The 18,354-nt window shown below is 50.0% G+C and overlaps 1 protein-coding gene across 2 annotated transcripts in view; it reads left to right on the top strand.

Annotated features, from left to right (window-relative positions):
* Positions 1-18,354, top strand: part of PLXNA4 (plexin A4) — a 452,604-nt gene that overhangs the window by 390,022 nt on the left and 44,228 nt on the right. For both annotated transcript variants that reach the window (XM_003813461.5, XM_034965007.3), the window contains exons 16-22: positions 643-807; positions 3,914-4,007; positions 4,484-4,723; positions 5,372-5,518; positions 6,183-6,417; positions 11,038-11,180; positions 17,371-17,639. In XM_003813461.5, coding sequence (XP_003813509.2) covers positions 643-807; positions 3,914-4,007; positions 4,484-4,723; positions 5,372-5,518; positions 6,183-6,417; positions 11,038-11,180; positions 17,371-17,639 — 1,293 coding nt within the window. The remainder of the gene's footprint in view (positions 1-642; positions 808-3,913; positions 4,008-4,483; positions 4,724-5,371; positions 5,519-6,182; positions 6,418-11,037; positions 11,181-17,370; positions 17,640-18,354) is intronic.

The following is an 18,354-nucleotide window of genomic DNA, read 5'->3' as shown; positions in this document are numbered from 1 at the left end:
TTTTTCCCTGAGAGAGCTACGCTGAGAGCTGTGACAATTACCAAGTCAGATCTGGCCAGGCCTGGCATCAGTAGTGTTAAAGAAACAATTATTTATTCTGACACTTGTTAAAATGGCAAGGAAGACTCAGGACGATTGCAACTGATGTCAAGACTACTGCATCAGGGAAAACAGATGGGGCTCAACTCCAAATACTACAAAGACAGCAGGGGGTTTATAGCCAATGAGCAGAATAAGGGGCTCAGTGAATGAAAAATCACAAAGAGGAGACATCAAGGTAGATGGACTCCTGCTAAACCAACTTAACGTGATTCTTGCAAAGGCAGGCCAGGGTGATCAGATATCAAGTATGGGAGGGTTCTCCCCAAATAGACTTAGCCAGATTCTTGCTAAAAAACAAGGCTAGACAGGCCAAAGACAGACCCAGGGATGAGGCCTGTTTGAAAGAAGGCTCAGAGGAACCTGTCTAAAGTTTGGCCAAGGAGAGTCTTTGTCACTGGCTCTCCAGTTTTCTGTCTGAGAGCACCCACCCATGGCCTCTGAGCACCCTGACATGCAGGGAGCGGTGTGGGAGGGCCTTGACTCAGGACCTCTGTCGTCCTCAACACCAGGCGCCCAGTGCTCTGTCTTCCTGCCCTCCAGGCGATCTCCATCCTACATTGTCTGCAACACCACATCCTCAGATGAGGTGCTAGAGATGAAGGTGTCGGTGCAGGTGGACAGGGCCAAGATCCACCAGGACCTGGTCTTTCAGTATGTGGAAGACCCCACCATCGTGCGGATTGAGCCAGAATGGAGCATTGTCAGGTAGGAGCTGGCCCAAGCGGACCTTAATGCTTCTGCACCTCTGTTTCCCTTCCCTGACTCTTGAAAGCCAAGGAGAGTTCTGGGGGCCCAGTCCTGCTTGGGGGACTGATGAGCTGGAATTTATTCCAAACACCCCCAAATCAGACCTTCCTACTGTGGCTCCCTCCTTCCACTGAGAGCACCTCTGTGCCAAACCCAGCCTGGAGGCCAAGCTCCTAACAACAAGAACCCACCTTTCCCAGTTCAAGGACAGGTACTGTGCTGGAAGCCATGTCCCTATGCTGCAGTGACTGCTGGGGGTGCCAGGCTACTCTTCTCACATCTGGTAGACATAGGTGCTAATCCTGGTCCCACGTTCAGGCTGAGGGGTGTGGAAGAAGGAGTTAGATCAGGCCTGACTACTCCCTGTAGTCAGGTTCCTTGGGGGAAGCTGTGTTCTGAGCCTGGAGGCCCCATCCAGATACCTATCCTCTTTGCTCCTGGCTGCCTGCTTACATTTCTCCTCCCCTCTGCTGTAAACTCCTCAAGGGTAGAGTTTAGGTCTTGTTCCCTGCCCTTTCCCAGTGCCCAGCCAGATGCACTGAACACCTGTCTCAGAGGGAGGGGACCAGGCATTGAATGTTGGTATAGAAAGGCCCTAGGGCAGGGACTTGGGGACCTTCATTTACCTTGGGCAAATTGGTACTCTTCCTGGGCCTCTGCCTATTCAGTGATTCACCCAGGGATTTTGAAATCCCAGGATCTCTAGGGTCCCTGGAGTGGTATGTCTCCCATCAAGGGAGATGGGGTAGGCACACGGCATGAGTCTGCCTTTCCAGGCCCTGGCTAGCACATGGGAATGAGAAGATGCTACAGAGGGCACCCCACAGCAAAGCTCACAGAGGTCACTGGGAAATCACTGTAACAGGGGCAGCGTGGGAAGGGTCTCAGCCCAGCTCCACTGGTTACCAGCCCAGTGGCCTTAACAGTTCTCACCTCCCTGGGGCCAGAGTCCCTCATTTGTCCACTCTCATAGGCAGCTGAGAGACTGAAGTGAGATGCACATGCACAGGGCACTGCCTGGCTCAGCCTCCTCCCGCTGCCCCCTGGTGGGACCAGGCTTCTCACTGTCAGCTTCAGTTCTCAGGGGTGTGGGGCTGGGGGAGTGAGCAGGAAGTACATGCAGAAGTGGTCTCCCCGGGCTGAGGCAGAGAGCAGGGATGTGTCCAGTCCAGGGAACAATCTTTTTAATCCAGGGATCGGCAAACTCCAGTCCGTGGGCTGAATCTGGCTAGCCACCTGCTTTTGTAAATAAAGTTTTATTGGCGCACAGCCATGCTCACTCGTACATGTATTGTCTATAGCTGCTTTCTCACTATAACAGCAGAGTTGAGTAACTGCGACAGGGACCATATGGCCTGTAAAGCCTACAATATTTACTATCTGGCCCTTTACAGAAAGAGTTTGCCACCCCCTGTCTTAAACCCAAAAGAAAGACAGGCTTTGCCTGCTGAGATGAGATTTGGCCGTCCTCAGCAGTTACTCTATCAGGCCCAAACCTTCTGAGCTTTGGCCATGACCTTAAGGCAGATGAAGACCAGAAGGCACAGAGAGGGGAAAATCGTCTGTAGAAAGCCATGCCAGGATTTGGCCCCAGGAAGTTGATGCAGCCCTTTGTGACTTAGTCAACAAACTTTGCAACTCTCTGCGAAATTCACAGCCTGGTATAATTCAGTTCTTTGTGTCATCCTCATAGAAATAGAGGTGTCACCCTAACTGGCACTCAGCTGCCATTCCTGCATCATGCTCCCACTAGGAGGGAGGTTGGAGACAGACATGTTCTGGGTCTGCCAGCCAGCTCCAGGGCTTTTATTTAAGTTAACAAAGTCTGAGGATGGGGTGAGGCTCTGCTCTTATAAGCCACCTGGGTTACTTGTGAACAGTGATGGTGGGCATTTGATAAATGTGTGTTGAATTAGTGATTGAGAGGACGGGGAGGATGGCTAGACACCAGAAGGTCATCTCCAGCACTCTCTGTCACATGTGCAAGAGCCTCTCCGAGTTTCACAGGAATCTTACACTGTGTGTGCACGCACATGTGTGTGTGTGCGCGCATGTGAGCAAGGAGAGAGGGGGAAGCAACTGGCAATATAAAGACAGGCAGATGGATAGATGGGTGGAAATGAATGTGGGTGTGTGTGTCAAGGATTCTTTACTCATCAACTTCTAGCTAATTAACTTGCTAAAGCCTGTTTTAGATAGCAGGATTCTTCTCGAAGATGCTCCTTTGATTGGGGATCAGGCTATTTCTCATTTTTCTTTGAGTAGCCCCCCTGGAAGACACAGTCCACTACAGTACTGCCCACCCCTTTATGCCCACTTCTCAGCTGCCCTAAGAATAGGCACTGGCATCCAGGTTTCTTCTGAAAGTTTACACAAGATGAAGCTCCTAGGCCCTCCCTGTCAGCAGTCCTGTGCCCTCCCTCTCAGCAGTCCTGTGTCCTCCCTGTCAGTGGTCCTGTGCCACCCCAGGGTACAGGAGACCCGAGTCCAAAAGCATTTCGCACTTGCATTCACATTTGCATTCATGGACCCTCTGCCTTTCCCAGATCTCAGCCTGATCGAAGCCTCCAAGATAGAAACTTATAGAACGATTGCCCTGGGGGAGCAGACTGTGCTCAGCCCCTGCAGGATGTGGTGGGGACAATCTGGAGCGAGGCTTTCATGAGGCCAAAGCTAATGTTTAAAAAGTCCCAAGATTGGTGAGGACCAGGGGAAGGATGGAGGAAGAGACACCAAGGGGTTGCAGAGAAGCAGCTGGCACAAATCAGGAGGCCTTGGAGAGCAAAGGGGGCTGTGCTGTTGACTGGGCCTCCACGGGGGTCCATACTCCAAACAAACTCAGCAAAGAATGGCCACGGACATCTGGTCATTACTGCCCTCCCCTTGGCTGCCGAGATGCTCATCCTCATTACTATGCAGTCAGCTTGTCATCCTTGTCCCCATGAACATTACCCTGCTGCCTAGTTATCACTGTCCTTATTGTCATAGCTCAGTCATCATTGTAGAGTGCCATTGCTCTTCCTGAACTTATCATTTACACACCTCCTTCTTTCTTCCTGCTCAGTGGAAACACACCCATCGCCGTATGGGGGACCCACCTGGACCTCATACAGAACCCCCAGATCCGTGCCAAGCATGGAGGGAAGGAGCACATCAATGTGAGTGTAGGGCTGATGGGGTTCATGGAGGCTGCCCACGCAACACGTTGCTTCCCCAAAGGGTGTGGGTCTTCCCAAGTACTGAGGTAACTCCCTGCCCATACACTGATAACCCACAGCCTGACACCCTTGAATACTAGGATAGTGTAATAGGGGGGAAGACATAAGGGCATTTTTACTTCTTGGGGTATAGACATGGAGGAGTAATTACTTTTGGGGTTCCCTGGGTTTTATACCTTTACTCTTGCATTCTTCCAATCCTAGCCATTGCCACACCCACTATGGGCAAAACTGGAGCTGGGTGCAAGCTATAGAGCCTATTCCTTGAGTGCCCAATTGTGTGGCCCTGACTCATCTCTAATCCTCTTGTCAACCCCTTGCTATCCCGATGACATCCAGGGAGGCCCACTATGTGCACTGGGGCTGTGGGTATGTGGAGATACTGCATAGACTCCACTCTGTGGCTCCTCCCACAGATCTGTGAGGTTCTGAACGCTACTGAGATGACCTGTCAGGCGCCCGCCCTGGCTCTGGGTCCTGACCACCAATCAGACCTGACCGAGAGGCCCGAGGAGTTTGGCTTCATCCTGGACAACGTCCAGTCCCTGCTCATCCTCAACAAGACCAACTTCACCTACTATCCCAACCCGGTGTTTGAGGCCTTTGGTCCCTCAGGAATCCTGGAGCTCAAGCCTGGCACGCCCATCATCCTAAAGGTGGAGTGAGGGTAGTGGGAGGCGGGGGTGGGAAAAGAAGGGGCTGCTGCATGGAAGGGGGTGTTCAAGTCACAGACTCCTGCCACATTTCTCAACCAGCATCTCTTGCAGAGGTTGCAGTGTAGCCCAGAGTGTGATAAATGTTCTCTCTGAGTCTGTACTGGGAAGAAAACTCTCTTTAGGGGCCGGTTCTACCCAGGGAAGGCAGATCCACCTTGGCTATTTGACTCTCAAGCTTTTATTGTCCTGAAAGTCCAAGTACTGGCAGGTCAGGCTCACTGCTTCCTCTGAGGCAGCCTTGTGCAAACCACAGCATAGGGCTTCCTTTGGAACATGGGTTACAGGTTAATTAAAGCTTATGACAATTTGAATCAATTGGTAGTGACTGACTCCAACTCTGCATTGAGAAGGATTCTGAGGCTGCATTTGGGATAAGCTGAAAGGAGTACTTTGATAACTGATTAGCCACTGGGAGGAAGAGGCAATGGTGGTAGTCGTGCCATGGATATTTTTTGCACTTATTACCAAAGGTGGCTTCTTCACCAGCTCACCAGCAGGATGGGACTTCCAGGTGGGAGGACGTGAGAGCCAGCTGGTAGCTGTGGTCCTCACTCTGGGGTGGGAACTGGTGCTTTCCCATTTGTACAGGGCAAGAACCTGATCCCGCCTGTGGCTGGGGGCAACGTGAAGCTGAACTACACTGTGCTGGTTGGGGAGAAGCCATGCACCGTGACTGTGTCAGATGTCCAGCTGCTCTGCGAGTCCCCCAACCTCATCGGCAGGCACAAAGTGATGGTGAGGCTGGCAGAACCCCATCCTGGATGGAGCGGGCAGTAGGGATGCAGATGTGAGCTCAGGCCACCAGGGCTTTCCAAGAGGGGATTCTGTCCCACAAAGAACTTTTCCTGTAGCTACCCCACACCCCAAGTTCTTTCTTCATGTCCACTTTTGAGCTTCTCTCTTCTGTATTGTCATTCTTTCCAAGCTGGCTGGTGCAACAATAAGGAAAATGCAAAACAGCATTAAATAGTTGCTAAATCACCTGCAACAAACAAAGCCTTCAAGGAGAAGGCTGTTGCTGGCCCAGGGAATTCCGTAATATCTTAATATCATGTTCTGTGCTTCAGTTGTCCACCCTTAGAATGGGCATAAATCTTAGGGGAGCCAGTCATTTGTGGCAGACTGTGTTTAGGTCCCAGTTGTGTGCTGTTTTCTTATGAAGATGACAAAACTCGCTCCTGAATAAGAGGAGGTGAGGTTTTTCCAGTTGGGGGTGAGCTCTGTTAAGCTGTGCCTGTCCCCGCTCCCAGCCCCCCATGCCCTCTTGTCTATTTTGACACCAGTGATTGGTCTCCTTTCCCTCATCCTGCCCTGGTCACTAGCTCATGGGTAACTTGGGACTGTTGCCAAAGCTGCTGCGTCCCCACACCCAGCTCCCTCTTGCCCTGTGTGCCCCCAGGCCCGTGTCGGTGGCATGGAGTACTCCCCGGGGATGGTGTACATTGCCCCGGACAGCCCGCTCAGCCTGCCCGCCATCGTCAGCATCGCGGTGGCTGGCGGCCTCCTCATCATTTTCATCGTGGCCGTGCTCATTGCCTATAAACGCAAGTCCCGCGAAAGTGACCTCACGCTGAAGCGGCTGCAGATGCAGATGGACAACCTGGAGTCCCGTGTGGCCCTGGAGTGCAAGGAAGGTACTGAGTGGCCCCATGCTGGAGGCCGTGTGTGTGTGCGTGTGTGCATATGTGTGTGCATGCACATCTGTGTATGTGTATGCATATGTTTCATATACAAACAAGCAGGCTGGGCAGCAGTGGGCAGTGCTGGAGGCTGGCGGTGTGTGTGTCTGTGCAAATGTGTGTGTGTGTGCATGTGTGTGTGTGTGCACATCTGTGTGTATATATGTTTCATATACAAGCAAGCAGGCCGGGCAGCAGTGAGCAGTGCTGGAGGCTGTGTATGTGTCTGTGTGCATGTTTGTGTGTGTGCGCATCTGTGTATGTGTATATGTTTCATGTACAAGCAAGCAGGCCGGGCAGCTGTGGGCAGTGCTGGAGGCTCTGTGTGTGTGTGTGTGCATGTGTGTATATGTATGTGTATGTGTTCCATTTACAAGCAAGCAGGCCAGGCAGCTGTGAGCAGTGCTGGAGGCTGGGTGTGTGTGTGTGTGCACGCGCGTGTATATGTATGTGTTTCATTTACAAGCAAGCAGGCCAGGCAACTGTGAGCAGTGCTGGAGGCTGTGTGCACATGTGTGTGTGTATGTGTTTCATTTACAAGCAAGCAGGCCAGGCAGTTGTGAGCAGTGCTGGAGGCTGTGTGTATGTGTGTGTGTGTGAGCACGCACGTGTGTGTGTGCGCGCGTGTATGTGTGTCATTTACAAGCAAGCAGGCCAGGCAGCTGTGAGCAGTGCTGGAGGCTGTGTGTGTGTGTGTGTGCGCCTGTATATATGTATGTGTTTCATTTACAAGCAAGCAGGCCAGGCAGCTGTGGGCAGTGCTGGAGGCTGTGTGTGTGTGTGTGTGTGTGTGTGTATATATGTGTATGTGTATGTGTTTCATTTACAAGCAAGCAGCCCAGGCAGCTGTGGGCAGTGCTGGAGGCTGTGTGTGTGTGTATGTGTTTCATTCACAAGCAAGCAGGCCAGGCAGCTGTGGGCAGTGCTGGAGGCTGTGTGTGTGTGTGTGTGTGTGTGTGTGTATATGTGTATGTGTATGTGTTTCATTTACAAGCAAGCAGCCCAGGCAGCTGTGGGCAGTGCTGGAGGCTGTGTGTGTGTGTATGTGTTTCATTTACAAGTGTGTGTGTGTGTTTCATTTACAAGCAAGCAGGCCAGGCAGCTGTGGGCAATACTGGAGGCTGTGCATCCTGCCTGCATACCTGCAAAGCCTCTCACTCTATAGTCCCTATGCCTGTGTCCCAGACCACACCCATACCCAAGCAGGCCCCACCCTGGCAACACCAGAAAGGCCAAGGTCTCCTTGCCCTCTCCTTGAAGGTGTCAGATTAGGATCATTCTCCACCCCACTAGAGCAGCCTCCATACCTGGAATCCTGGTTGAGTGGGTTTTGCACTCTACTCGAGGGGAGGTCTGGGGGTGTCTTAACATGACGCATTTCAGCAATCTCCAGCTTTCTTCCTCTAGCAGGAAGGTAAGGCTGTAGGGCTGATCTGTGATTTAGAAGGAAGGGTGTTTCAAAGCTTGTATTAAAAAAATTACAAACACCACCATAAAGTGAAATCAGCTGCACTAAATCCAAGAAGGAAATTTAGGAGTCAGACTCTTGTAACCCCCAGGATATCATTTTGTGACTCATCCTGGGAGGATCTGAGCTGGTTCTTTGCTGTAGATTTGTACATGGAGTAAATCCGGCCCCATACCTGGGGCTCTCACTTCACACCGATTCCCACCAGGGCAGCCACGGCTCTTTTTGATGGGGAAGTGGATCCATTCCATCCCCTCTCTACATCCTTCAGCTGTCAACACAGCATCCGCCTTGTGGGACTGTTAATTACTGCCTTTTATTATATTTACGCTGCTTAATTTTTTTCTCTGCAATGTACTCTTTCCTCTAATTAGGTGTAGTGATTAGAATCTCTTTTATGTGTGGCAGGCACGCAGCTTTGAATGTTGGAGGCGCTTGGTGACTTAAAGGAAAGCTGCAGACTGATAAAAAGCCAACTCCCTCCTTCTGCTCCCTGTGGGCCGAGCACCCCAACTGGGAGGGGGCAGCCGAGGGGAGCTCCCACCCAGGATTGTCAGCTGAGGCCCCAGGAGGAAACCTTGGCTTCAGACTTTAGGGGCGAGCTATGCTGTGCACGTAGGAAGAAGGGGTCTTACAGCAAAGGACTTGTCAGACTAGCCACAGAGGCACTTTGCAGCTTGCCCAGAGCCAGCCGCTGAACGTTTACAGGGCTGCACTGGCCCAAGCCAAGGGGTCTCCTTGAAGACTTCACAGCAAGCCAGGACGTCCTCTACACAAACTCAGAAGACACCCAGCTGGGCCCTTCATGGGCCTAAGCTTCTGATATATAAACATACCCGTGTATTTACAAACACTCCCACACAGGCCCACACACCCTCACTGACATACACTCACATGCACACTCACATACACTCACTCGGGCACTCACACATACATGCCCACACACAGTGACATGCTCACACACTCATGCTTTCACATACATACACTCATGTGCTCACATGCTCATGTACTCACATTTGTACACACACACTGACATATACTTACACACACTTGCACATGCATACACACACTCATGCACTCACATGCATGCACACTCATACACTCATGCACTCAACTTGCAGGCATGCACACACATGCCCACATACTCATGCACTCACATTCACACATGCGTGCACACATAGACACGTGCACTCACACATGCATACACACAGACATACTCACACTCATGCACTCACATTCGTACTTGCATACACACCAACACACATATGCACACTCACACTGACAAGCATACACACACACATGCACTCACACCCATGCAGGCACTCACATTCACACACATACACACTCATTGACATTCATTCGTATCCATGCGCTCACATTCACACATGCATACACACTGACATTCACATCGCACATGCCTACACACTGACATACACACACACATGCAGTCATAGTCATACACACTCCCTGACATGCTCACACACTGTCACACTCACACACTCACATACACTCCCTGACATACTCAGACAAGTGCCCATGCACCCACACCTATGCTCATGCACATGTTCCCACACTCTCTTATAAGCATACACACCCGTGTTCCTCACTCAGGACACACATGAATGTTCCCCAGGGCTTTTGGTGACAGTACATGCCAAAAACACATGGACACACACATTGGTGCAGGCTCCACTTGGATGCATTTGGGTTCTCTACTGTTGAAATCAGCCTACATATCAGGAACCCCTGTGTCTGTGTGGCCAGTGTAGAGGTGCAGGGGTGTAGGGAGAGAGGAGCAGCAGGAGAGGCTGCAGAGGACTCTCCGGGTGGCATCCCCTTGGCTCTCTCAAACAAGCAGTCTTGGGATTCTCCTGGCACAGAAAGCCAAAATTTGAGGGCCTGAAGTCTGCTCTGCTGGGTGGAGCTCCACCCAACTCATGGTCAAGGGCAGGACTGGGGTCCCTGCAGACAGTTCCTAGGGTGGCTGCATTGTGTTTCTGTGATCATCACAGCTCACTGGGCGCTGGGCTTGCTTTTTGAGGCTCTAGAGCCACATTGGGCTTGTTCATCCCTTCTGAGTTCACAAAATATTTTCTCCCTATTTTTGAGATTATGTAAATAGAAAGAAATATTTTTTAATAGTTAATGCCCACTGGCTGTTGTTCTTTGCCAGCATGTGTTAATCCATCCTGGTGGTCCATGTGCATGCACGCATGTATATGTGTGTGTGCACACACCAAAGAGAAAGGCGGAGCAGGGAAGGGCTGGGTGCCTCACCCCTGAGTACCCCTGTGGCAGAGGGTGGCCCTGGGGGAGGATGTTTCCAGAACGGAATATGGTGACAGCTTTGGTGCTATGTAACAGCCTCAGGCTCTACTGCATGCTCACTTTCCTGGGGGTTCTTGCCACTCTGTTCATCTGGAGGCCTGAGCTGCCGCCACACACAGCAGTGCCCACATGCAGGTCATAATTCACCATCAAGTAGCATCACCTTGAGGAAGGAAGGACAAAGAAATACCTTGCCTATTTATACAGAAGGACTATATTAGTGTGGCTGAGCCTCCATCTCTGCCCCATTTGGAAGTTTGATGGCTCTGATGAGCTGCATGGTCCAGACTTGTGTCTTTAAACTTGTTTTCCTTTATCAGTTTTTCTTAACATCTTATAAGGAAATCTATTCTAAAACACAGCATCAGGAATGGACTCTTCCTCATGGCACCTCTCCCTTCTCTTACCCATCCCTCTACATCCCCCTCCCCAGCATATTTTGCAAACCAAAGCCCTTCATCTTCAGATGGGGCGTCTCTCCTGGCCAAGCAGCAGCACAGATCTGTGGACAGCCTCAGCCACCACCCCACATCATCACACTTTGGAAAGGTTTTAGCCCCAAGACAAGGTTTCTTGCACTACATCTTTCTCCCATGCCAATGCCATTCATTCATCCCAATCCCAGCTATGTAAACATAGCCTCTCCAGTTATTCCTGCCCATCGTGGTCCATTGCTCATGTCTCCTAGGGGCTTGGGTAAGGGTTCTGAGCATTCTGAGATGGAGGTGACTCCTGGAGCCTCCCCATCCAGCCATCTCACAGGCTTCTCTTCGTGCCAGCCTTTGCCGAGCTGCAGACGGACATCCATGAGCTGACCAGTGACCTGGATGGAGCCGGGATTCCGTTCCTGGACTATAGAACTTACACCATGCGGGTGCTGTTCCCAGGAATTGAAGACCACCCTGTCCTCCGGGACCTCGAGGTGAGAAGCAGTGCTCCATCCTGGCATTAGAGCAGGGGAGTGTGTTGGCAATCTTCAAGTCCAGCCCCCTCTTTCGGAGGTGAGAAAACTAAGGCCAGGGAGGGGACACAACTTGCCCAAGGTCCCCCAGATTGTCAGCACCAGTCCATCCCTCTGGAAGAGGTGGGGCCAAGCCAGGGAACCTTGGAGCAGAGATGTGAGTAGGGCTTCAGGTCTTGGAGGATCATGGAGCCCTTTCAGAATTGAATGGAAGTAGTTGATGACCCTCTCCCCAGAAAAAAACTACATATGCACAGAAACAATAAACACGGCAAATACATTGGGGAACCTCAGGGACCTTTGGTTAAGGGTCCATGAAGTAGGGGATTTGACTCACGTAGTTGGTACTCAATATATACGGGATTTACCACTTAGTGTTTAATTGGAAAAGGTAAACGATGTGTTGGGAAGTGGGGTGGAAGGGTGAATAAGAAATCATAACCCTCTCTTCTACCAGCAGGGACCTCATCTTTTGAACACTTTATCCCACTTACTGTCTAGCATGGTATCTGGCTTAGGTGTCTATTCATATTATACTTTGTCCTGAAAGGGCTTTGGAATGGCTTACAGAGATAAATACCAGAGAAAAGTGAAAAATATAAATGAGAAAAGACCAGGACAGAATAATAATCCTGAGGAATAATCACTATGAGTTGACTATTACTAATATCTTAGCACAGTTTAAGCCCTTTGCATGCTTTCATTCATTTCACCTCCCAAGAAGCCTCTGAAGTAAGCCCATTATACAGGTGACAAAACTAAGGGGCCAGAGTTCAGTGGTTGCCTGGGACCACACAGCTGGTGGCGGCCGAAGGAAGATTTGAGCTCAGGCATTTAGACTTCAGTGTCTTCACTTCCAACAACAGGCCTCTGTGCTGGACTTCTGGGGAGCTATGTCAGTGACCTGCCTTACAGCTTGGATGGATCAAAAATCTACAGCCAAAGCAACAATGCAAACTAAGATTAATTCCAAGATTTACATTGTCCATAAAATAAAAACAGACCCATCACTCGGGAGCTGTGTGGGTTTGCAGGTACCGACACCTGAGGGAATGTCTAAGTGGGCTGTCCAAGGGAATGTAGTAGGCTGTGCACCTCTGCAGCAAACGTGAGAAGTCCAGAGGGGCATTCGTGGCACACACGTTTCTCCATACTTGCTTGTTGCATGAAGCATAGGCTTGTATGTGTTTCTATATTGAGGGCATGGGCTTTTCTATCTGGAGGAGGCTCCCTTTGGCTCCTCAGCTAAGAGATACCGAGAGACACTTTCATAAGTTGGAGGTGACGGTCTCTATGTCCTCATCGACAAGGCACCTTTTCTCTCTGTCTATATGTGTGTTTGTGTGCGTGTATGTGTGCATGCATGTGTAGATGTAGCCCGTGCATAAATAAAAACATAACGTGTATCCTGATACTTTTGTCTACCCATTTCCTTGATCTTGCTCCTGGTCTTTGCTCCTCCCCCAGTCCTACTCATTTTTCTCTTCCTTTTATTTTTCTCCAGCCTCACCTTTGTTTGCTTCAAATTACCAGGATTCTCTTAGGGCCCTGGAGAGTATACAAATTCCTGTTTAAAGTGAGACACAAGAGGGACAAGAAGATAAGACCATTGTGTGCACGTGTGTGTGTATGATTGGATGTGTAGACTGTGCATGTACCTTATTTATCTTTGTAGTTCTAACTTCCAGCAGAGTAGAGTGCCTGGCACATAATGGGCATGTGGGAAGTGGCAAATGATTGAATAAATGAATATCTGTGTGTTTGGCTGAATTAAGATGGAAACGGGGGTTGTAGGAAGGGAAATTATGTCTGAACATTCCCATATTACTCTGTGGATGGGATGGAGAATAATCTAAATAAGAATGCAATGAGGATGAGTATATATTCTCCTTTCTTCATGAGTGAGTTCAAAATTCCAAATCTAAGTAGGTTTCCTTTAAAGATGTAACTTTTATTTTTATTATTATTATACTTTAAGTTTTAGGGTACATGTGCACAATGTGCAGGTTAGTTACATATGCTTAAGTTGGATTTTCTGAGAACTTTTACTGGCCCGCATTAGCCGGGGGCTATGTGAGATCCAGCCTTCTATGTGAAATCAAGGGATTGTGTGTGGATCACTGTTTTTCTTATTTGCTTTTTTCCAACCCCTTCTTGCCCCTGGAGTAGTTTCTCCCCCTTGGTGTTCTAAGTATGGAAACAAGCCATTGATTAATCCAAACCAGTGTTTCCCAGCCCTTTCAGCCACTGGGGTTCCTGCTCACCTCTGGAAGTGTGAAGAAGGAGGTGTCCTCTTGCTTCAGGCTGTCCTGGAGGGGAGGTCACCCAGCCCCCTCGCGTGGGGCTCTCTGAGTTAAGTCCAGGCCTTCAAGAAAGGTGCTTCCCAGGCACTGGTCAGGTACCAACCTTTTAAAACACAGAGCAGTCAATCTCCCAATTTCAGTCTATCATTGGCTCCTAAACTCTAACCTATTGGGTTACAATTAAAATTTACTATCCAGTTTTATACTCACAGACTTCAACTAAATTAGAGAACCATCTGGTGAATAAAGAAAGTCTTGTTTCAGAGTAGCATTTGCTTGGGCTGGGAAGGGTGGCAGGCAACAATGAGGAACTGTTTTGGACACTCCTTACCAAGACACTTCACTTCCATCTCCTTCCTTCATAAAGTGGGGAGAAAATTCCTACCTCCCACACCAAAACACCACCCTGATGCACTAGATGTCTGGGAAACTCTTGGAGGAAAGGGATCCCTGGAAAGCAGTCCAGGGAGTCTGAAAGGCAGGTAATAAAACTGTTGCCGTTTAAGTGTGCACGGTGCATGCCAAGCACTTTACATACATTATCTTATTTAATGTTCATAAAACATTATGACATAGACACTCATATTCTCATTTTACAGACGAGGCAATAGAGCCCAGAGGTGATGGAGTTTTCCTCCACCTACGAGTCACTGTGGTCTCTCTGCTTCTAAGACCCATGCTGCTGAATAGGATGCTATTTCACTGTAGGTGGCTTTGCTAAAATCTTCCTTTCCAGGGCCCCAGACCTGCTTCCCAGGAGGCATATGCATTTTGCACGCAGAGAAGGGGCAGCCTCGCAAGAATCCCAGAGTGGATCCTCACGCCAAGTGTGCTATCTAGCCAACCCATGTCCTCTTCCACCTCTCTAAATGCCATAGTGCTAAACCTTCTGGTGACTGCCCTCCCTTAGCCAGCCAGTCTGAGCTGGTGGGAGGCCCTGCACAGGAAGGCTTTAGAGAGACATCCGAGTTGGCTTTCAGACAACTCTCAAGCCCAGGGGTAGGGCTAGATATGGTGAAAGATGGGGAGGACGAACGGGCACTTGGGAGCCAAACAAGTTTGGGTTTCATAATCCAGCACTGCCTGTCATGAGATAGGCTGCCTTGGAATAGCTGCAATAGCTTCTCTGAGAGATTGTTAACTCAGTTTTGTAAGATTATTAGAAGGTCTCATTGAAACAGTGTGTGTAATGTGCCAGGCACTGTGCATTGCACATGGTGGATGCCCAAGAAATGACATTATCTACTATTATTAGAACAAGTCATAGAACTGCTCTTCTGAGTAATTTGAAGGACAGCGGCATGTATGTGATGGGGGTGGTCACAGAGTTGGAAGACAGATAAATGGGCAGATTGAGGCCCGGGTTGATGGCAAGGTAAAGTTGTCCTTCCCTTATCAGCCCCCAGTGGTGGGGAGAACTGGGGGAGGCAGGCACGAAGAAAGCAGAGGCTAGTCCCACCTCCGGAGGTGAGGGGTTTGCCAGCAGGGGCTGTGGCCTGCTGTAGCCTGTTTGTCTCTAGCTGTTCCCATTTGTCTCCTGAGAACTGGCCCTCCAAGGACCAGCACCACAGTGAGAGAAATGAAAATGGACCTGATTTGGAAACACACACGTTTCCTACAGCTTCCAGATCCATAGGAGCTACTGATGATGGGCTAGTTGGAGGTTTCAATGAGAGCCCTTCTGTGCAAGGTGCAGGGCTGGCTCACAGAGCTCCGCTATGGAAGGGATCTCAGGACTCGCTGGGGCTGGCCTCCTGGTTGAACTTCTCAGGACAGGGCCTGGATCTGACTGAACCCGGCCTCCTGCCAGTGCCTTGCCCTGAGCCTGGAACACAGGGAATTGGTAATGAGGATCATGAATGTTCTGCCACCCTCTGCGACTTTGGTTAAAGAAGTCTTTCTCTGGCCATCTCCATTTTTCCCAGTTTAAAACCTCAAGAGTAGAGCAGGAGGATGTAGCTGCTGTTTAGGAGCTGGGGTGTGCATCAGCTTTTCATACACCCTCTCCTTTCAGTTCACATCATGGTCCCTGGAGATGGCGGAAAGAGGTGCCAAGTGCCGGGATTTATGACCTCCTTCCACCCTTCTGTGTCTTGGGGCTTTGTGAAGCTCCTTATCCTCACAGGGTCCCTCATGGGGATTATAACAAACCTACTTTTTGGTGCTGTGTGCATTAAGTGGGTCAGTATTTCTAAAGCACACAGAATGGCAGTATGGAGTTAGATCTATATCAATATTAGCTATCATTATGTTCATTTTGCTGGTGAAGAAACTGAGTCACTAAAGGCCCTAGGAAATGACTGTGACAGAATTAAACCCAAGCATGACCGACTCTGAAACCAGGCTCATTACTGCTGTATACATGACACTCCTTCTCAAAGAACTGTGGTATCCACTCCCTTGGGGAGACAGAGCCCTCAAGACGTGGCTCCGAAGTTACCTCCCCAGGCCGTCCCTCCCACTCCCTGCCTCCTCCAGTGCCCCACTTCAGGAGACACACCTTGCAGTGTTCTCAGAAGCTCCCCCTTGGGGGCAGATCCTATAGCTGACTTTTTAAGTACGTCTTTTGGTTTAACAGAAGCATGCATACAAATCATGCACAAATTGTCAGCGTGCAGCTCGATGACTTTTCCCCAAGTGAACATGCCCATCAAGCCAGCACCCCTCAAGCCAGCACCAAGCAGAACACGGCCAGTCCCCCAGGAGTCCCGGGATGCCCCCTTTTAGTTACAGCCATCCCCTAGAGCAGTCATTTCTCTACAACCATTGATTAATTTTATCTGCTTTTAAAATATTTATTTAAATGATATTCTATGAAGACTATGCCCTCTTTAGCATCTGGCTTTTTTCATTCAGTACATTTGCAGGACCCATCCTGTTATTGTGTGTAGCAATAGGTCATTCATTCTCATTGCTGTGTGGTATCCATTGGGTGGAATACACCACAATTCCTCCACCTGTTCTCTTGTTCCTGGACATCTGAGTGTTTCCAGTTTAGAGCTATGACTGACAGATTGCAATGCACACCTTTGGACATCTCAGAGGTGGGTCTTCCATACCTACCTGAGTCATTGACTTGTGTTTGCTGAGTGAATGGCACACCCTTGCAGAGATCTCCCAATGAACAGACAATGGAGGCAGAAAGATAAGACCATCTTCTTCCTCTTCCCCTGCATAGAGCAGGGTCTTAGAAAGAGTCCCTAAGAAAACAGCAAATGCTAGAGTTAGGAAGTTCTTTAGAGACTCTTGGGCTCAATCTTCCCTTTTTATCATGTGGATAAACTTGGGCCCCCAGAGAAGGAAAGAGACTTACCCAGAGTTACCCAGCAAGGTGGTATCAGAATCCACGTGGAACCCAGATGTCCTGACTCTGAGGCCACTGGTGTATCAACAGCACCCCTAGGGCTGGAGAGGGGTGGGCATTAGGTTAGTCCCAGGCTCAGGGCTGGGGATTCTCAGGGTGTAAACCACGACAGCCCTGGGCACCTGGAATTCCCCACAGGGACTGTGAGGTGCTCTGCCATGGCACAGGGGCCCTCATCAACTCTGTGTCACCATCAGGGAAGAGCTCTGGAGTCTGGCAGAAGTGAGTGCCATCCTAGCCCTGCCATTTACTAACTATGTGATGCTCTCTCTGTGCTTCAATTGATTCATCTCTAAACTAGAGGCTGCAATGGAGGTTAATCAGATACTTAACTCAGTGCTAAGGGCTTGACAGCATTAGCCAGGTGGACTGTGGCTTAATTGGTGGATGAGAGGGTCATGGATATGGGCACAGCCATCCCGTGGGGAGGTCGCTGAGCTCCCCAACCTGCCAATGGCATCACGACTCCTAGGTCTCTCTGCAGGTCCCGGGCTACCGGCAGGAGCGTGTGGAGAAAGGCCTGAAGCTCTTCGCCCAGCTCATCAACAACAAGGTGTTCCTGCTGTCCTTCATCCGCACGCTTGAGTCCCAGCGTAGCTTCTCCATGCGCGACCGTGGCAACGTGGCCTCACTCATCATGACCGTGCTGCAGAGCAAGCTGGAGTACGCCACTGATGTGCTGAAACAGCTGCTGGCCGACCTCATTGACAAGAACCTGGAGAGCAAGAACCACCCTAAGCTGCTGCTCAGGAGGTGAGGGTGCAATCTGGGGCACCCTGCTCCAGCCTAGCCATGCACCTGGCTCACCGTGCCTTGCAGGGAGACTGGGGTAGAGCTCCTAGGAGAGCAGCCATGTTCCTAAGTTCAAGTCACTAACTAGCCCAGAGCCAGGACTACATTGCAGGCCCCCTTAGAAGAACCTGTCCACTGTCCTCAGGAGTCAAGGATGCATGGACTTGTTGGCTCACCCTCTTGTTCTCTTGCCCCTTTGTCGAATCTCTATTTTTCCTTCTCTGCCCTTCTACTTAATCTTGACCCTGTCTACTGCAATCTCCTCTCATGGAATCTTCAGAGGTCTGGCCTTATCTGAGTCCAAAGTTGGACTAGGAGAGAAGACCTGTGGCCTCATGCCATCAGGTGGCAGGGGACAGCATCGGGAGCACACTGGAGCTTGTTAGAAAAGCAGAATCGCAAGCCAGGTGCAGTGGCTCATGCCTGTGATCCCAACAATTTGGGAGACCAAGGCAGGAGGATCTCTTGAGGCCAGGAGTTCAAGACCAGCCTGGACAACATAGCAGGCAACATAGACCTCATTTCTACAAGAATAAAATATAAAAATTAGCTATGCATGATGGTGCACACCTGTAAAGTTCTAGCTACTCTGGAGGCTGGGACAGGAGGATCCTTTAAGCCCTGGAGTTTGAGGCTGTAGTGAGCCATGATCTCACCACTGCACTCCAGCCTGGGC

The sequence above is a fragment of the Pan paniscus genome, chromosome 6 (assembly GCF_029289425.2).
Source record: "Pan paniscus chromosome 6, NHGRI_mPanPan1-v2.0_pri, whole genome shotgun sequence".
Lineage (NCBI taxonomy): Eukaryota > Metazoa > Chordata > Mammalia > Primates > Hominidae > Pan > Pan paniscus.
Note: the sequence above shows the minus strand (reverse complement) of the source record. Positions and strands in the feature narration are given on the sequence as shown.